The 18,752-nt window shown below is 41.4% G+C and overlaps 1 protein-coding gene and 1 non-coding gene across 2 annotated transcripts in view; both read left to right on the top strand.

The window, feature by feature from the left end:
• Positions 1–18,752, top strand: part of LOC124797819 (urocanate hydratase-like) — a 376,388-nt gene that overhangs the window by 126,685 nt on the left and 230,951 nt on the right. Inside the window, exon 7 of the mRNA XM_047260847.1 lies at positions 8,672–8,782. Coding sequence (XP_047116803.1) covers positions 8,672–8,782 — 111 coding nt within the window. The remainder of the gene's footprint in view (positions 1–8,671; positions 8,783–18,752) is intronic.
• Trnat-ugu lies at positions 17,572–17,646 on the top strand. The gene has a single exon. It is a non-coding gene; the product is annotated as a tRNA-Thr (tRNA).

Here is an 18,752-nt window from a genome sequence, read left to right as displayed (position 1 = left end):
GTTACACTCTTGCCTTGTTGGAATCCAAAATGCTAAAAAAAAAAAAAAAAAAAAAAAAGACAGGGGGTGTGCTCTGTTCTTTACACTGTACTCGACCCACCACCTCAAAACGTTAGTAAATGGTGCATTATTCCATATTTAGGAAACGTCTTTCTGAATGTCTGCTGGAAAACTTACATACAATAACTACAAAACGTAATTTTATGTCCACAGCACGACTGGACACATTTTGCCCGATGGTAAAGACAGCACATCAACTTTGGAAAAGATTGTAAAATCCTAAATTACTTTTAACTGTGACACTTTCTATGTAGGACAGTCTGGCAGTAGAATAACCACCCGCTTGAAGAAAACGGACCTAGAGAAGGCTCTACTTTTGTAGAACACCTGCTTAAAGAAGGGCACAGTTACAGGATGAAACATGAGGTCCTACATAAAATCCACAAAGGAAAGAAAATGTATTACATTGAAATAATCGAACTTATAGACAAATGTCTACCTACCAGGCATAGTACAGAATGATCATACAAAGTTCCATTACTCACCACTTCTAACTGCAGATATTGCTAACAATCCCAGTCAGAACACTTTGTAAATTACCTCTCCTACTCGTATGCCTCATTTTCCTTTATTTCAGTTACTATTGCTTCACTTTCTGCTTAAAATTTTACTTTCAATAATTACAGTTGTCTCACTAATCTGTTACTTAATATTGGACCTGTTCAGGTCAAGATTATCATGTTCAATCACCCCCTTGGAACGTAAAAGTTTACTGTAAATTATTCAACTCATATTTTCTGTTCAGAATAGTTGTTTTAATTTGTCGAGTCATATATTATTTAAAGGTTCACTTTTTTTTCTAAGCTAGATAGTTTTACATTGACCTTCAGGGTGGTCATTTCCGAGAACCTGTGGTGTCCTTGATCTGCTAGACACTTCTCAGCAAGGAAAATCCATCTCAGAGAATTCAGTTACCTGGCTTCAATAACGCATTTTAATAGTTGCATAGGAAGATAATCTCTTCACAGTAACTGTAGAATAATACTGAAGATTCGATGAACAGATCGAGTAAATAATGGGGTGGTAATGTATGGGTTTGGGTAACCCAATGACACACGATCAGACGATAGGTTTATGCATCTTTATCCGGCGCAAGGGGATGACACACGTGGCAGAGGGCTCGTTTCATCACATGTAAACATCCCTTATAAAAACTGCACCATCTGCTTTAATTGTCCGCTGTTGACAAGCGGAATATATCATCGCGTGTGTTTTTCGACATACTTATATCCTGTCATCGGAATTATTCACATGTGCAGTTACTCAACAGTCTGTAGGACTTTTCTGCATGGTTTTTGGTCCTCGTTGTTGTTGTGATCATGCTAATACTGTTCTCTGTGACATACAATGAGCATAGGTAGGCTTATATGCCTGTGGGGTGGCTTATGTAAGACATAGTGAGACGATGGTTATGCGTGGTAAGGGAATTATTGATCGCCTTTCAACTGGCGAGATTTTATCTTTCTATCTGCATACGGACTTCATCCGTTGGATATTGGAGTTGTTTATTAAATTTTTGTCATCTTCCTAAGTTACATCATACGGCAAGTACTGGAAATGATGTTCTGGTGGTATTGTGACAACGGAGGTTTCTGGTGGAATGACACCCAGAGTGGAATGTAAGTACTAGGAGTGGGTACTAGAAAGTGAAGCTCTGAGGTGCGATGTCGATCGTTGCTGCCATATTTCAGCAGTAAAAGCATTGCTGGTGAATGTCTGGAGCCTGAGTTCGAGTTCCATTCCCATACACTACAAGGTTTTAACTACTAGAATGTTTTCCCATGATCAACATAACATTAGTTTCAGTGGTCAAAACTTTCAAGCTTGTAGTGGAGCTTACCTAACGAAACACACAGTATATTATACACAATGAAATTTTCACTCCGCAGCGGAGTGTACTCTGATACGAAACTTCCTGGTAGATTAAAACTGTGTGCCGGACCGAGACTCGAACTCTGGACCGAAGAGACGAGGTACTGGCGGAATTAAAGCTGTGAGGACGGGTCGTGAGTCGTGTTTGGGTAGCTCAGCGTGTTCGGTCAGAGGGCTAGCTACCCTGAGTGAGTGGATCAGCCGGCCGGTGTGGCCGAGCGGTTCTAGGCGCTTCAGTCTGGAACCGCGCGACCGCTACGGTCGCAGGTTCGAATCCTGCCTCGGGCATAGATGTGTGTGATGTCCTTAGGTTAGTTAGGTTTAAGTAGTTCTAAGTTCTAGGGGACTGACGACCTCAGCTGTTAAGTCCCATAGCGCTCAGAGCCATTTGAACCATTTGAGTGGATCAACGAAGAACCTAAACGGGTGTCATCGGATGTCCGCTCCGAACAAATTCAACGAACAATATAGAACAAAATGAGATAAAAAAAGACGGTAGAGCACTTGCCAGCGAAAGGCTAAGGTCCCGAGTTCGAGTCTCGGTCCGGCACACAGTTTTAATCTACCAGGAAGTTTCATGTATTATACAAATCGTATTTCACCCTCAATGTAACAGTCGATTATCAACGTAATGAACTGTTGGGATATGTGGAGTCCACACGTTTTACGCTCGAAGTGAGGCTGTTTCCTTTTGATACTGTTGCTAAATCACCAACATAGATGTTAAGCATTGAAAATTCAGAACGTCCTTACTTGGCTCCTGGACATTTGAGGAGTTTTGTCCACTACCTGTGACAGGCTTGTGTTAGTATCGATACACCGGGATAATTGGGTGCTCAGATACATTCTTTCTTATATTATCTTCTATATGTCAGTCTACCCCGTTCACAAAATTTGATTCGTAAAATTCCAGTATTTCTTAGTTTGTCTCTTTTATTGTGAAAACGTTGTCGTCATAAAATTTCCTTTCTACAATCGGACATTTTTCTTTATTTCAAGTAGCAGTATTACTAATCGAGAAGTGTATAGCATTAAATAAAAAATCATAAACTGTGTAAATGCAGTTCCGTGTTTCTCCACCTTTTACGGCGCTACCGACCGCAACGAGAAAAAATAATCATCAGTGCGATTCCATTCTCTGTTCCACAGCTGTCATTCAACTGTCTGCATTTGTGGTGTAATATCAGGACGTGTAACTGGCCTTGTTGTGTGTTGCTGCAATAAAGCACAGAATTTCTAACATGTGTACCGACGTGGCGTCCTAAAGTGATGATGTCGTCCACCACAGAGGTAGCACGTAGACCTCCAGGTTGTAGAGATCCCAGATATTTTTACTGTATACATTTGTTCAGATATAATAGCAAACTGAACACTATATCGCGTAACCAAGCGCACGCCTAAAGAAAATACAAATCTGCCAATTACTGTTGCTTGCCAAAATATAATTATTTATCACTTCCAAACTAACAACTATTATTAACATACCACAAGCCTAATTTCTGTTTCCTAAACGCAGTACCAGTCTGCACTCGCTAGTCGGTCATTCGGCACGAAGTCGATAACACACCAACAAGGTAACTTTCCCAAGAGTCAACAAACAACCTTGATGAAATTTGGAGGGTGTGTAGAGGGGGCAAAGTAGTGCAGTACGTATTTCTCTGCTTGTGCCAAGTTCATCTTCAAGAGGTAAAATGCCCATCGAAACTGAATTTGGCATTCTGGTTTAGAGAGAATATCTTCGAAACGGTTATCTCTAAAAAATGTTTTTCATGTAAACTTTGATATGTAATTAATGTTCTTGAAAAACTGTGTAATGAACTTTTATAATAATTTGAAATTTTGCAAAATACCCCACCTCTATTAATTAATTGTGAAAAATGAAAACTTTTGTTACAACATAAACTATAACAACTTACAGTTGCTTTATGTTTTAAGCTGTTATTTACATTTCACATTCATGGTTTTTGTTTTTTGTCTCTTGGTTTACTTTTTTACGTGCGTGTATTTTGTTAACTAGAAATACAATTAACTCATTATTATCACAGGAAATAATTACAGTAATGATCATGTGTGCTGGGATACTCTCTTTCAAATTCTGAAGGTGGCAGGGGTAAAATACAGGGAGCGAAAGGCTATTTAAAATTTGCACGGAAACCAGATGGCAGTTACAAGAGTTGAGGGACATAAAAGGGAAGCAGTGGTTGGGCAGGGAGTGAGACAGGGTTGTAGCCTATCCCCGATGTTATTCAATCTGTATATTGAGCAAAGAGTAAAGGAAACAAAAGAAAAATTCGGAGTAGGAATTAAAATCCATGGAGAGAAAATAAAACCTTTGAGGTTCGCCGATGACATTGTAATTCTGTCAGAGACAGCAAAGGACCTGGAAGAGCAGCTGAACGGAATGGACAGTGTCTTGAAAGGAGGGTATAAGATGAACATCAACAAAAGCAAAACGAGGCTAATGGAATGTAGTCGAATTAAGTCGGGTGATGCTGAGGGAATGAGACACTTAAAGTAGTAAAGGAGTTTTGCTATTTGGGTAGCAAAATAACTGATTATGGTCGAAGTAGAGAGAATATAAAGTGTAGACTGGCAATGGCAAGGAAATCGTTCCTGAAGAAGAGAAATTTGTTAACATCGAGTATAGATTTAAGTATCAGGAAGTCGTTTCTGAAAGTATTTGTGCGTAGTTTAGCCATATATGGAAGTGAAACATGGACGCTAAACAGTTTAGACAAGAAGAGAATAGAAGCTTTCGAAATGTGGTGCTACAGAACAATGCTGAAGATTAGATGGGTAGACGACGTAACTAATGAGGAGGTATTGAATAGAATTGGAGAGAAGAGAAATTTGTGGCATAACGTGACTAGAAGAAGGGATCGGTTGGTAGGGCAAGTTCTGAGGCATCAAGGGATCACCAATTTAGTTTTGGAGGGCAGCGTGGAGGGTAAAAATCGTAGAGGGAGACCAAGAGATGAATACACTAAGCAGATTCAGAAGGATGTAGGTTGCAATAGGTACTGGGAGATGAAGAAGTTTGTACAGGATAGAGTAGCATGGAGAGCTGCATCAAACCAGTCTCAGGACTGAAGACCACAACAACAACAACATCATGATAATGTGTAAGGAAATTCTTCAGATATAATGTTTTTTACATCATTCACACAAAATGAATGAAATTTCCTCACGTAATATACACGATAGTGAAGAACACAAAACAAAATTCTGCTGGATTTCAAATTGTGACGGGTGGCTCTAAATATCGGAACTGTAGCAGGCACATTACAATTCGTTGGTAAGCCTAGGCTAAGACAATTTGTTATGTACTACTGACTTAGCTTAGCTTAACTGAATTGTTTATCAGGTTCCGGCTAACATCATAACCATTCAACAGAGCTAGATCTGAAAATTTTTACACGTAGTTCTTCGAACATCGAAAGCCGTATACGTTCAACGACTCTACCTGTACCATCGAGAGCTTTGGGTTGACCAGATGTTTCTTGTCCTCGGATATGACGATCAAACCTTTTTTTTTTTTTTTTTCACCCTGACTCCCGGCTTTTCATAGGTCTGAAAGAAAATTATGGTGACTTTGGACCGAGAATTAGGCAATTTCTCTTTGTAGTCCTGAAAGTCCTATTGACAGAATCGGAATCCAGCAAACAAACGTCTTGCCAGGTCAAAAGATATTCGATGATTTCTTTCCAAGTGAAGGAGAAAGGTCTTTATTATTGTTAAATTCTTGAGGCGATCAGTGTGAAAGAACCGTTTAGAGCATCGTAGTTGAGGGCAAGGAACTTGTTCATCTGGTAACTACAAAAGGATTCGACGGCACAGGTACAGCCGTGGTATGCATACAGCTTTCGATGTTGGAAGAACTTTGTGAGGAGAAGTTCATATCTAGTTGTTTTTAATGATTATGATACCAATCTCCATTTGAGTAGTATCATAATCAAGCTACAGTTATTAGTACATAATCAATTCGCTTCGCTAAGGCTTACCAATGTACTGAAATATGCCTGATACAAATTAGGATATTTAGAGGTTCATCCACGACAATTTGAAATCCATCTGAATTTTGTTTTACATTATCTTCTCCGTCGTGTATATTACGTTAACAAATTTCGTTCATTATATGCACATGGTGTAAAAACCGATATGTTTTAAGCATTTTTTGTAAAGATTATCATTATTTCAATTATTTTCTATTATAATAATGAGTTACTTATTACTTTCAATTAACAAAATACACATACGTGAAACGGTAAACCAAAAAAAAAAAACACAAAGCCCATGAATGTAAAACGGAAATAATAATTTAAAATATAAAACAAATATTAAAATAAATAATTAGGATAGTAATAGTAGTAGTTCAGATATTTTAATTAGGTGTACCGAAAATATCCTGGCAGCACATTATGTACAGCTTATTTTCCAAAAGTGTTATTTCAGAAACCAGGTTTGTTGCACAGGGACGTGTGTGGCTTGAAAGCTTCTTTACGTTGTCAGAAAAGTTTTCCATTTTCACAATTAATTAATGGTGTTCAAGTATTTTGCAAAATTTCAAATTATTACAAAAGTTGATTATACAGTGTTCAAGAATAGTAAATACATACCACCTTTTATAGGAAATACATTTCTTAATATCATCGTTTCGAAGATATTCCCTCTAAACCTAAAACGCCAAATTAACTTTTGGTTGATGTTTTACCCCTTAAAAATGAAATTGGGCGCAAGCTAAGAATTACATACTGTACTACATTGCGCCCTCTACGCACCCGCCAAGTTTCATCAAGATCATTTGTTGATACTTGGGAATGTTCTCTTGTAAGTGATTCGGGTCTTTTTAATTATTTAACTGTCTGCTTAAAGTTAATAATTAAATGTTGTTTTGATTACGTAATGATAGCGTAGTACTAAGGCGTCCTGCCACATTGTTACGAACAAAATCTGAGTATAAATTTAGCAATGATTAATAATCGAAAATACGCGTTTTGACGGGCAGTCAAGAGGATAATCCCTACATCTTTTACTACAGTGGACTGAGAGAACAGAAGTTTATTCAGTTGGTGCATTTTCCCGCGATTGCTGTAACCGGGTTGCAGCATCTAACATTCTTGTCTCACTCCACCTTACGATGTCATACAACACCTACTGAAACTTTGCTCAATTGAGATGTGATATGTGGGACTAAAGCTACACTACTGGCCATTAAAATTGCTACACCACGAAGATGACGTGCTACAGACGGGAAATTTAACCGACACGAAGAAGATGTTGTGATACGCAATTGATTAGCTTTTCAGAGCATTCACACAAGGTTGGCGCCGGCGGCGACACCTACAACGTGCTGACATGAAGAAAGTTTCCAACCTATTTCTCATACACAAACAGCAGTTGACCGGCATTGCCTGGTGAAACGTTGTTGTGATACCTCGTGTAAGGAGGAGAAATGCGTACCATCACGTTTCCGACTTTGATAAAGGTCGGATTGTAGCCTATCGCGATTGCGGTTTATCGTATCGCAACATTGCTGCTGGCGTTGGTCAAGATGCAATGGCTGTTAGCAGAATATGGAATTGATGGATTCAGGAGGGTAATACGGAACGCCGTGCTGGATCCCAACGGCCTCGTATCACTAGCAGTCGAGATGACAGAGATCTTATCCGCATGGCTGTAACAGGTCGTGCAGCCACGTCTCGACCCTTAGTCAACAGATGGGGACTTTTGCAAGACAACAACCATCTACAGGAACAGTTCGACGACGTTTGCAGCAGCATGGACTATCAGCTCGGAGACCATGGCTGCGGTTACCCTTGACGCTGCATCACAGACAGGAGAGCCTGCGATGGTGTACTCAACGACGAACCTGGGTGCACGAATGGCAAAACGTCATTTCTTCGGATAAATCCAGGTTCTGTTTACAGCATCATGATGGTCGTATTCGTGTTTGGCGACATCGCGGTGATCGCACATTGGAAGCGTGTATTCGTCATCGCCGCACTGGCGTATGACCCGACGTGATGGTATAGGGTGCCATTGGTTACACGTCTCGGTCACCTCTTGTTCGCACTGACGGCACTTTAAACAGTGGACGTTACATTTCAGATGTGTTACGACCCGTGGCTTTACCCTTCATTCGATCCCTGCGAAACCCTACATTTCAGCAGGATAATGCACGACCGCATGTTTCAAGTCCTGTGCGGGCCTTTCTGGATACAGAAAATGTTCGACTGCTGCCCTGGCCAGCACATTCTCCAGATCTCTCTCCAATTGATAACGTCTGGTCAGTGGTGGCCGAGCAACTGGCTCGTCACAGTACGCCAGTCACTACTCTTGATAAACTGTGGTATCGAGTTGAAGCTGCATGGGCAGCTGTACCTGTACACGCCATCCAAGCTCTGTTTGACTCAATGCCCAGGCGTATCAAGGCCGTTATTACGGCCAGAGGTGGTTGTTCCGGGTACTGATTTCTCAGGATCTATGCACTCAAATTGCGTGAAAATGTAATCACATGTCAGTTCTAGTATAATATATCTGTCCAATGAATACCCGTTTATCATTTGCATTTCTTCTTGGTGTAGCAATTTTAATGGCCAGTAGTGTATATCTCCAAGGTGTAGAAATGTTACACTTTCCAGCTTCTCACACAGTTTCAGAGAGACGTGGAGTCGGTGCCATGCTGTGGCACGTACAAGCGACGAAGTCGTGGTAATTGTTTTGTTCTTTGGTGACACAGGTGAGCGAAGAGGCGCTGCAGAAGCGGCTACGCCAGGGCTGGCTGTGCGAGGTGGAGGGCGACCTCAACAAGCTGATCCAGCGCATCAGGGAGGCCCGCCGCAAAAAGGAGGTCAGTAGCTCGTCCACTCCGCTGCTGTGGTGTACAGTCTGTTCGTAAACTGAAGGGCGAGCACCGCTCGCGCCGGGGGGGGGGGGTGGGGGGGGGTGGGGGGAGAAGCGCCACAGCTGCCGTGAGCATGCAGTGACGTACGCACATTCTGTCCGTGTACGTTTCTTCCCCCATTCGTATTATTTACTAAATTCTGTGTTTCGTGCAATATCAACACCCTGAGCGTGTCTGCAAACTGCGTCGCCAGTGATTCAAATGGCGCTCTGCGGAAGGTTCGGACTAACCATGTGAAACATCCTATTGGCGCTACTTATAAAGGACGGACAGACTGTACAGCCACCTGAAACTGCTTACTTTAGTCAAGCTTTGGTCTGCCTCTATAGTGTTTACCATCCACATTGCCTTCCGCTGACAATTCCTTGATGTCTCACGATCCGATGTTCTCATCTAGTTAGAGAGTTGGTTTTCACTTCTAAGAGCACAATCGTTATGCTTGTAGCCTCTTGCTATCATTTTCGCAAAACGTGTCACTTTTACCAGCTCTTAGTGTCTCGTTTACCTATCAAAAGTTGCCATAAACGAATTCTTCTGGTCCTTCAAACTACCACGTAGCCCATTACTGCGAAACAAAGACGGGATATAGTAAATGAAGTAACAAAGACGGGTTTCATTCCGTATACTGAGAGTATGACATTCCGCACATTAAATCATTTACAGCGTTCGATTCGCTGTCCGAAGTGTTGGATCTAGCGAGAGAAGGGCTGCTTACTTTGGTACACACTGCTGCAAAATGTGTGCGAGTGCAGACACACAGGAATCGAAACTGACTTTACGTACCAGCCAAATTTGCTCAGTGAGTGGTGGCTGTCTTCATTGTAGTATAAATTTGAGTACCCATACTTCATTGATTCCCTTCAGCACTTCAGTCAATTCTGGATATCGTTGACCACGAGACTGGTCACTATTTCAGCCCTTTATGCATCCGGCGGAGTCACAAGACCACTTTTGAAGTTGACTGATCGTCCTGTGACGTTGACTTGACCGATTTTGCTGAAAAATGCCACAGATTGAAAGTCGTCCGCTGCCTTTTTTTTATATAGTCATCAGTCGTCTGACTGGCATGATGCCGCCCTCCACGAATTCTTCTCTTCTCCTGTGCTAACCTCGTCATCTCGTCCTCTTGTCCCTTCTCCTAGTCAATGTTTTCCACGTACTCCTTGTCTCTCAGATTCTGTGCAGGACCTCCTCATTCCTTACTTTATCAGTCCACCTAATTTTCAACATTCGTCAGCCGCGCGGAGCGGCCGCGTGGTTTAAGGCGCCACGTGACGGATAGCGCGATCCCTCCCGCTGAGGGTTCTAATCCTCCCTTGTGGATAGGTCTGTGTGTTGTTCTTAACATAAGTTAGTTTAAGTAGCGTGTAGGTCTACGGACCGATGACGTCAGCAGTTTGGTCGCTTAGGAATTCACACACACACACACACACACACACACACACACACACACACACACTCACACACACACACACAACATTCATCTGTAGCACCACATCTCAAATTCTTCGATTCTCTTCTCTTCCGGTTTTCCCACAGTCCATGTTTCACTACTACAAAATGTTGTGCTCCAAACGTACATTCTCAGAAATTTCTCCATCACATTAATACATATGTTTGATATTAGTAGACTTCTCTCGGCATGAGATGCCCATTTTGCCATTGCTAGTCTGCTTTCGATGTCCTCCTTGCTCCGTCCGTCACTCGTTATTTTACTGCCTACGTAGCAGAATTCCGTAACTTCATCTGCTTCGTGACCATCTATCCTGATATTAAGTTTCTCGCTGTTCTCATTTCTGCTACTTCTCATTACTTTCGTCTTTCTTCGTTTTACTCTCAATCCATATTCTGTACTCATTAGACGTTCATTCCATTGAGCAGATCTTGTAATTTTTCTTCACTTTCACTCAGGGTAGCTTTATCATCAGCGAATCACATGTAAATATAAATGTCGTGTGACTAGGGCCTCCCGTCGGGTAGACCGCTCGCCTGGTGCGAGTCTTTCGATTTGACGCCACTTCGGCGACTTGCGCGTCGATTGGGATGAAATGATGATGATGATTAGGACAACACAACACTCAGTCCCTGAGCGGAGAAAATCTCCGATCCAGCCGGGAATCGAACCCGGGCCCTTAGGACTGACATTTTGTCGCGCTGACCACTCAGCTACCGGGGGCGGACAGCGAATCACAACATTGATATCCTTTTAATCCCATTCCTGAACCTTTCTTTAATATGTATCATTGCTTCTTCGATGTACAGATTGAAGAGTGTGTGTGTGGGGGGGGGGGAACGACATCCCTATCTTACATTCTTTTTAAATTGAGCATTCCTTCTTGGTCATCCACTCTCATTATTCCCTCTTAGCTCTTCTACGTATCGTATATTACCCGTCTCTCCAAGTAGCTTCCCCCCATTTTTCTCATAATTTCGAATATCTTGCACCATCTGACATTGGGGAATGCTTTTTTCAGGTCGACACATCCTATAAAAAGTCTTGATTTTTCTTTAGTCTTACTTCCATTATCATACACAACACCACAATTCCCTCTCTGGTGTCTTTACCTTTCATAAAAGTAAAATGAACGTCATTTAACACAATTTTCTTTTCCATTCTTCTGATTATTATTCTTGTCAGCAACTTCGATACATGAGCAGTTAAGCTGATTGTGCGACAATTCTCACACTTGTCAGCTCTTGCACTCTTAGAATTGTACAAATGATATTTTTCCGAAAGTCAGATAGTATGTCGCCAGTCTCACACATACTACACACCAAAGTGAATAGTCTTTTTGTTGCCACTTCCAACAATGATTTTAGAAATTATGATGGAATGTTGTCTATCCCTTCTGCCTTATTTGATCTTAAGCCCTCAAAGCCCTCTTAAATTCTAATTCTAATACTGGATTCCCTAAACTAAACTAAAGTACACTCCGTCCGAACAGGGATATAAACTCGGATTATAATTTAGTAGCGATGAAGGGCAGTCAGTAGTGATGAAGACTAGTCAGAAAGCATTAATATGCACAGAAATCGGATACAGAAATACTAAGGAATGAAGAGAAACGGTTGAAGTTGTCTGAGAATATAGATAGTGCGATACGGTTTAGGTCAGTGGGCAGTTCAGTTGAAGAGGAATGGACACCTCTCAAAACGGCAATCATAGACGTTGGAAAGGAAAACAGAGGTACAAAGAAGATAACTGCAAGAAACCACGGGTAACAGAAGGCATACCTCAACTGATCGATGAAAGAAGGAAATATAGAAATGTTCAGGGAAGTTCAGGAATACAGAAATATAAGTCCCCTAGGAATGAAATAAATAGGAAGTGCAGGGAAGCTAAGGTGAGGGGCATCCAGTAAAAGAAACAGAATTTAAAAGAACTTTGGAAGACTTAAGATCGAATAAGGCATAAGGGATAGATAATATTCCATTCGAATTTCTAAAATCATTGGGGGAAGGGGCAAAAAACACTGTTGATGTTGATGTATAGAATGTATGAGTCTGGAGATATACCATCAGATTTGGAGAAGTATTATCCACACAACCCCTAAGACTGGGAAAGCGGACAAGTGAGAAGATTATAGCACAATCAGGGCAAGACTCATGCATCCAAGTTGTTGACAAGAATGATACAAAGAAGAATAGAACATAAAATTGAGGATATATCATATGACGATCAGTTTGGCTTTAGGAAAGATAAAGGCACCGGAGAGACAGTTCCGACGTTGCGGTTGATAATAGAAGAAAGACTAAGGAAAAATCAAGACATGTTCAGAGGAACGTCGACCTGCAAAAAGCGTTCGACAATGTCAAATGGTGCAAGATGTTCAAAATTCTGAGAGAAAAAGGAGCACGCTGTAGGGAAAGACGTGTAAAACACAATATGTACAAGAGCCAAGAGGGAACAATAAGAGTGGATGACCAAGAACGAAGGGTGTAAGACAGGGATGTAGTCTTTAGCCACTAATTTTCAACCTGTACTTCGAAGAAGCAATGACGGGAAAAAAAGAAATGTTCAGGAGTGGAGTTAAAATTAAAGGTGAAAGGATATCGATGATAAGATTCGCTGTTGACATCACTCTGCTGAGTGAAAGCGAAGAAGAATTACGTGATCTGATGAATGAAATGTATAGTCTAATGAGAACAGAATGCGTATTGAGAGTAAATCGAAGAAGGACGAAAGTAATGAGAAACAGAAGAAATGAGAACAGGAAGAACGATTGGTGATCACGAAGTAGATGAAATTAAAAAATTCTACTACCGACGCAGCAAAATAACCCATGGTTGACGGTGCAAGGAGGACATAAAAAACAGACACAGATAAAAAGGGCATTCCTAGCCAACTAATATCAAGCCTACTCATATCAAACATAGGCCTTAAATTGAGGAACAAATTTCTGAGAACGTACGTTTGGAGCACAGCATCGTATGGTAATGAAGTATGAATTTTGGGAAAACCGGAACAGAAGAGAATCGAAGACTCTGAGACGTGCTGCTACAAAAGAATGTTGAATATCATATGGACTTATAAGGTAAAGAATGGGGAGATACCCCGCAGAACCGGCGAGGAAAGGAATATAAAGAAAACAGTGACAAGAGGAAGGGAGAGGATGGTATGATAGTTGTTAAAACATCAGGAAATAATTTCCATGTAGAGGAAGACAGAGATTGGAATACATCCAGCAAATAATTGAGGACCTAATTTCCATGTAGGGAAAGACAGAGATTGGAATACATCCAGCAAATAATTGAGGACGTGGGTTGCAAGTGCTACTCTGAGATGAGTAGATTGGCACAGGAGAGGAATTCGTGGCGGGACGCGTCAAACCAATCAGAAGACTGATGACTCAAAAAAAATTACGTTTCCACATTTACCGCATGCACGTCAGAAAGGCATGAATGTCACACTAATCTTCCTACATGTCGGTGCTTGTATACCCGCATCGGAGTCGCTGTACGTTTGTACGTTACATAGCAAGCTCTTAGAGGGAAACTTTTTGATCGCCCCTTAGATTTTTCCATTTTTCTTAAATAATAATGTTCTTTCTTGGGCTGTAAGTTATTTCTAAATGCAATTTCAATTTTTGGTTTATTTTATCGTCAATCGTTTTTATATCTTCTATTCTGATTATGTTAAGGGGGAGAGTCAAAAATTATGCAGTACCACCTGAAACTACAAGTTAAATGTAACCATTTATTATTTACTTTTATAGCCCCTACGCTTCTCGTAAGATTAAACCTCGATCATAAGATAGATTTACGGCAGTTAATTAGACATATATGTGTTGTGTGTATGACATTTGGGTGACTTATGCCATCATCTGATAGCAAGACACAAAATGCTCTAAGTTTTATAGCTCTCTCTGATTGCATGTAAATATCTCCCGTAGTCACAGGCTTCATTCTTAGCAGCAGTTAGATCAGATACAGATCAGGTACACTTTGCATGCACCTGAAGTAACCAAACACTGCGTGTTAGAAGCTAACAAATGCAAAAAACGTAAATAATAATGTTGCAGACAGTGGCACTTTTATGTAATTCTTTAGTTATTATTATAATATTACACTGATATTTTGTGTGTGTGTGTGTGTGTGTGTGTGTGAGAGAGAGAGAGAGAGAGAGAGAGAGAGAGAGAGAGAGAGAGAGAGAGAGAAAGAAAGAAAGAAAGAGAGAGCAGTTTTGATTATGAGAGCTGTGGGTTCTTAAGGAGGAATGTATACAAAGTTGACCGAAAATGTCTATTTGCAGTTCATTTTTTATTTGTTAGTAGAACTCATGAACAATATTTCCTCAGAGTTTCATCGATGATATCGCATCTGATGTGTCTAAAAAATAAAAAACTAGTGACGTGACCTTCCTGCCCGCCCACTTTTTGAAACAACACGTCAATACTAGCTCAGTGAACAATGATTCCGTGGATTACTTTCAAGCAAACTTGCACGGGGTACATCTAGAAGCTGATACATACACTTTGGTTTTATAGATCGTCTGCCAATCTGTTCCACAACTTATAAACAATAAAAAATCAGGTGCTTTGTTTATGAAGAAGCAATAAAGATGATAGACATTCTTCAAATTTATTATGGTAAGGATGTCGGAGAGAAACTATCCAGTGTAAAAAACATGAAAAGTGGAGTATGGGCTGCATCTTTCCACATGATGTCAACAAATTAACATCCTACTCATGATCTGTCCAACATTGGCTAGTGTAAATATTTGCATGCTCAGAGGGATAGCAACGACTACACGCACAAGGGAAGGCTTCTAAAATGCATCGTCGATGCTATGAAGCCCACCAAGCTGAATCTGTGCTTCTAAAGTGTGTTGAAGGAAAAACCCAGAATCCAAATGAGTCTCTAAATTCACTCACATAGCAACGGCGCCCTAAAATCACATTTTCATCTGCTACAATTATCAGAGTTGAACTTATGGTAGAGTTCTTGTATTCGCTGAAGAGAACGCGGGAAACATGAAGGCATTAGAGAGAAAGGGCCTCAAGATAGGAAATTTCACTCAAGACCTCTTGAGAAAAACCGATTTACAACGCTTCTCTGGAGCTGTGAATTCAATTGAAGATCTACTAAAGGAAACGAGGCAGAAAACAAGAAATCAGAATAGAAGCTTTGAAGCGAAAGAGGACCCTGAGTACAAATCTGGGGCCTATTGAAGAAATGACATAAAAAACTTTAGGTTGAACCTTAAATTGCATTTCCTGAAAATTATGTTTTTTTAAGTTTATGTACCCTTTTCTCAGAACCTATGAAAGCTAGAATTATGAAATTTTGTACACTTGTTTCCACAAACTCAACGTTTAATTTTTTGTTTTTTGTTACCGGACAGTGTTACAGGTTATCTAACAGTCGTACACACAACAAACATGTGTCCTATCAGCTGACATAAATCCACTTGATGCAGGTTTAAACGCCTAAATGTGAAGTAGAAGTAAATATAAATTGTTACTCGTTAGAGTTTATACTAACAAAAAATGAAACTTCTTGACAGATTAAAACTGTGTACCAGATCGAGACACGAATCCAATCCGGGAATTTGCTTTTCGTGGACAACTTTTTTTTTTTTTTTGCCCGTTTTCTGACTGGTTTGATGTAGCCCAGGAACTTCTCTTCTGTACCAACCTCGTCATCTCAGAGTAGCACTTGCAACCTTCTTCCTCAATTATTTGCTGGATGTGTTCCAATCTCTGTCTTCCTATACATGGAACTTATTCCCTGATGTCTTAGCAGTTATCTTACCATCCTCTCCCTTCTTCTTGTCAGTGTTTTTCCTCGCCGATTCTGCGGAGAATCTCCTCATTCCTCACCTTATCAATCCAGCTAATTTTCAACGTTCTTCCGCAGCACTACATCTCAAATGCTTCGATTCTCTTCTTTTCCTGTTTTCCCACACTCTATGTTTTACTACCATGCATGACTGTGGTTTAAACGCACTTTCTCAGAAATTTCTTCCTCAGTCAAAGGCCTACCTTTGATATTAGTAGACTTCTCTTGGCCTGGAATTCTCTTTTTGCCTGTGCTACTCTGCTTTTTTGCCCTCCTCAAAAATGGTTCAAATGGCTCTGAGCACTACGGGACTTAACATCTGTGGTCATCAGTCCCCTAGAACTTAGAACTACTGAAACCTAACTAACCTAAGGACATCACACACATCCATGCCCGAGGCAGGAATCGAACCTGCGACCATAGCAGTCGCGCGGTTCCGGACTGAGCGTCTAGAACCGCTAGACCACCGCGGCCGGCGACGTGCCCTCCTCGCTCCGTTCATCATGGGTTATTTTGCCGCCTAGATAGCAGAATTCCTAAGCGTCACCTACTTTGTGTTCACCAGTTCTGCGTTATATGGATGCTTTCGGACATGTCCGAAAGAACAGACACCATTGACGATCTGCAGCCATCTAGAACGAAATTAGAATTAATTTTAATACCTTCAGCTGCTGACGGGAGTTGATTTATATCAACGGGGACGGGTGAAAATGTATGCCCTGACTGGGACTCGAACCCGTGATCTGCTGCTTAAATGGCAGACGCTCTATCCATCTGAGCTACCCAGAGCACGGAGGATAGCGCGACTGCAGGGACTATCTCGCGCACGCCTCTCACGAGACCCACATTCTCACCTTGTATGTCCACACACTACATTCGTAGTGTCCCACCCCAACACACTCATTACTCGTGGAAGACATTGTTACCAAGTACTGTAAGAGTTCGGGGTATATGTGTGCATCCGCACAGGAGAAGAAGGTCATGACCAATATCGCACTATCCTCTGTGCCCTCGGTGGCTCATTTCGATAGAGCGTCTACCATGCAAGCAGGAGATCTCGGGATCGAGTTCCGGTCGGGGCATACATTTTCACCTGTCCCCGTTGATATATATCAAGCCCCGTCAGCAGCTGAAGGTATTAAAATTAATTCTAAATTCGTTGTAGACGGCTGCAGGTCATCAATGGTGTCTGTTCTTTCGGACATGTCCCAAAGAACAGACACCATATCCATATAAGTATATAGTTCTGGCAATACTGGTCATGACCTTCTTCTTCTGTGCGGATGCACACATATTCCCTGAACTCTTACAGGATTTGGTAAGAATGTCTTCCACGAGTAATGAGTGTGTTGGGGTGGGACACTACGAATGTAGTGTGTGGACATACAAGGTGAGAATGTGGGTTTAGAGGGAGGCGTGCGCGAGATAGTCCCTGCAGTCGCACTATCCTCTGTGCCCGCGGTGGCTCAGATGGATAGAGCGTCTGCCATGTAAGCAGGAGATCCCGGGTTCGAGTCCCGGTCAGGGCACACATTTTCGCCTGTCCCCGTTAATATATATCAACGCCTGTCAGCAGCTGAAGATATTAAAATTAATTCTGATGTTAAGTTTCTCGAAGTTCTCATTGCTGCTACTTCTCATTACTTTCGTCTCTCTTCGATTTACTCTCAATCCATATTTTGTACTCATAAGACAGTTTGTTCCATTCAACAGGCCGTATAATTCTTGTTCACTTTCACTGACACCGAACTTTTTTTAAAAAAAAATTCACAGTCCAATCGAGATCCGAAACCGCGCATCTCAGATTCCATGTGTGCGCTTTACCCCTCTTTCTCCGCTCTTGTTTGTCATTGTTCTTGTCTTGTTATTACAGAGGGCACCCGGCCCTCTGACCGAACACGGTGAGCTACAGTGCTGGCATCTCGACTGAGACACCCAAGCATGACTGAGGAGCTGTGTTCACATCTTTGCCTCGACTGTATCATCTCCTATCTTCCAAACCTTTCATTCTGATAACATAAAACGTTCACATTTGAAGATAAGCAATAAATGAAATCAGAATTGTCTTTTAAAATGAGTGTTGACAGACAGTTCGGTGACCGTGATAACAAAAGTTCGTTCTGTGTTGTGTTTCAGGCGTGTAATGTTGGTTAATGAAGTCCGATTGGCACCATATTTCACTACAATTCTGCTTGACACGACCGTGGACACACCACACGATGAAAATACCGTCACAGAACACATTTCACCCATTCATTGGGACTTTTCGCGGTTGTAAGCGACAGTTCGCAGTGCGATAAGCAGCAGAGGGATTTTCTTGACAATCTTTGATACTGATGATATGTTCCTGACGCTTCAACCATTTCTCTAATACCATTGTGAGCTAGCAGCCCCATTGAACGTGATCCCATTCCTTTGGAGCGTAGTGGGATCGCAGTTTTTGCTCTTGTGCACAGGTGAGAACCACTGGGGATCACTCAAAACGATTAGACTACATTTGACAGACCCCAGTTCGGCAATAATCGCGGTGTCACCTGCCTCCATTTATTGAAAATTTTTGCAATGTGCCTTTACAGAGAAAACTTCCGAAGCTGTGACAGGCAACCACTTGATACCTCATCTTGTCCTGTAGGTG

This window comes from Schistocerca piceifrons, chromosome 5 (assembly GCF_021461385.2).
Source record: "Schistocerca piceifrons isolate TAMUIC-IGC-003096 chromosome 5, iqSchPice1.1, whole genome shotgun sequence".
NCBI classification, from domain to species: Eukaryota; Metazoa; Arthropoda; class Insecta; order Orthoptera; family Acrididae; genus Schistocerca; species Schistocerca piceifrons.
Note: the sequence above shows the minus strand (reverse complement) of the source record. Positions and strands in the feature narration are given on the sequence as shown.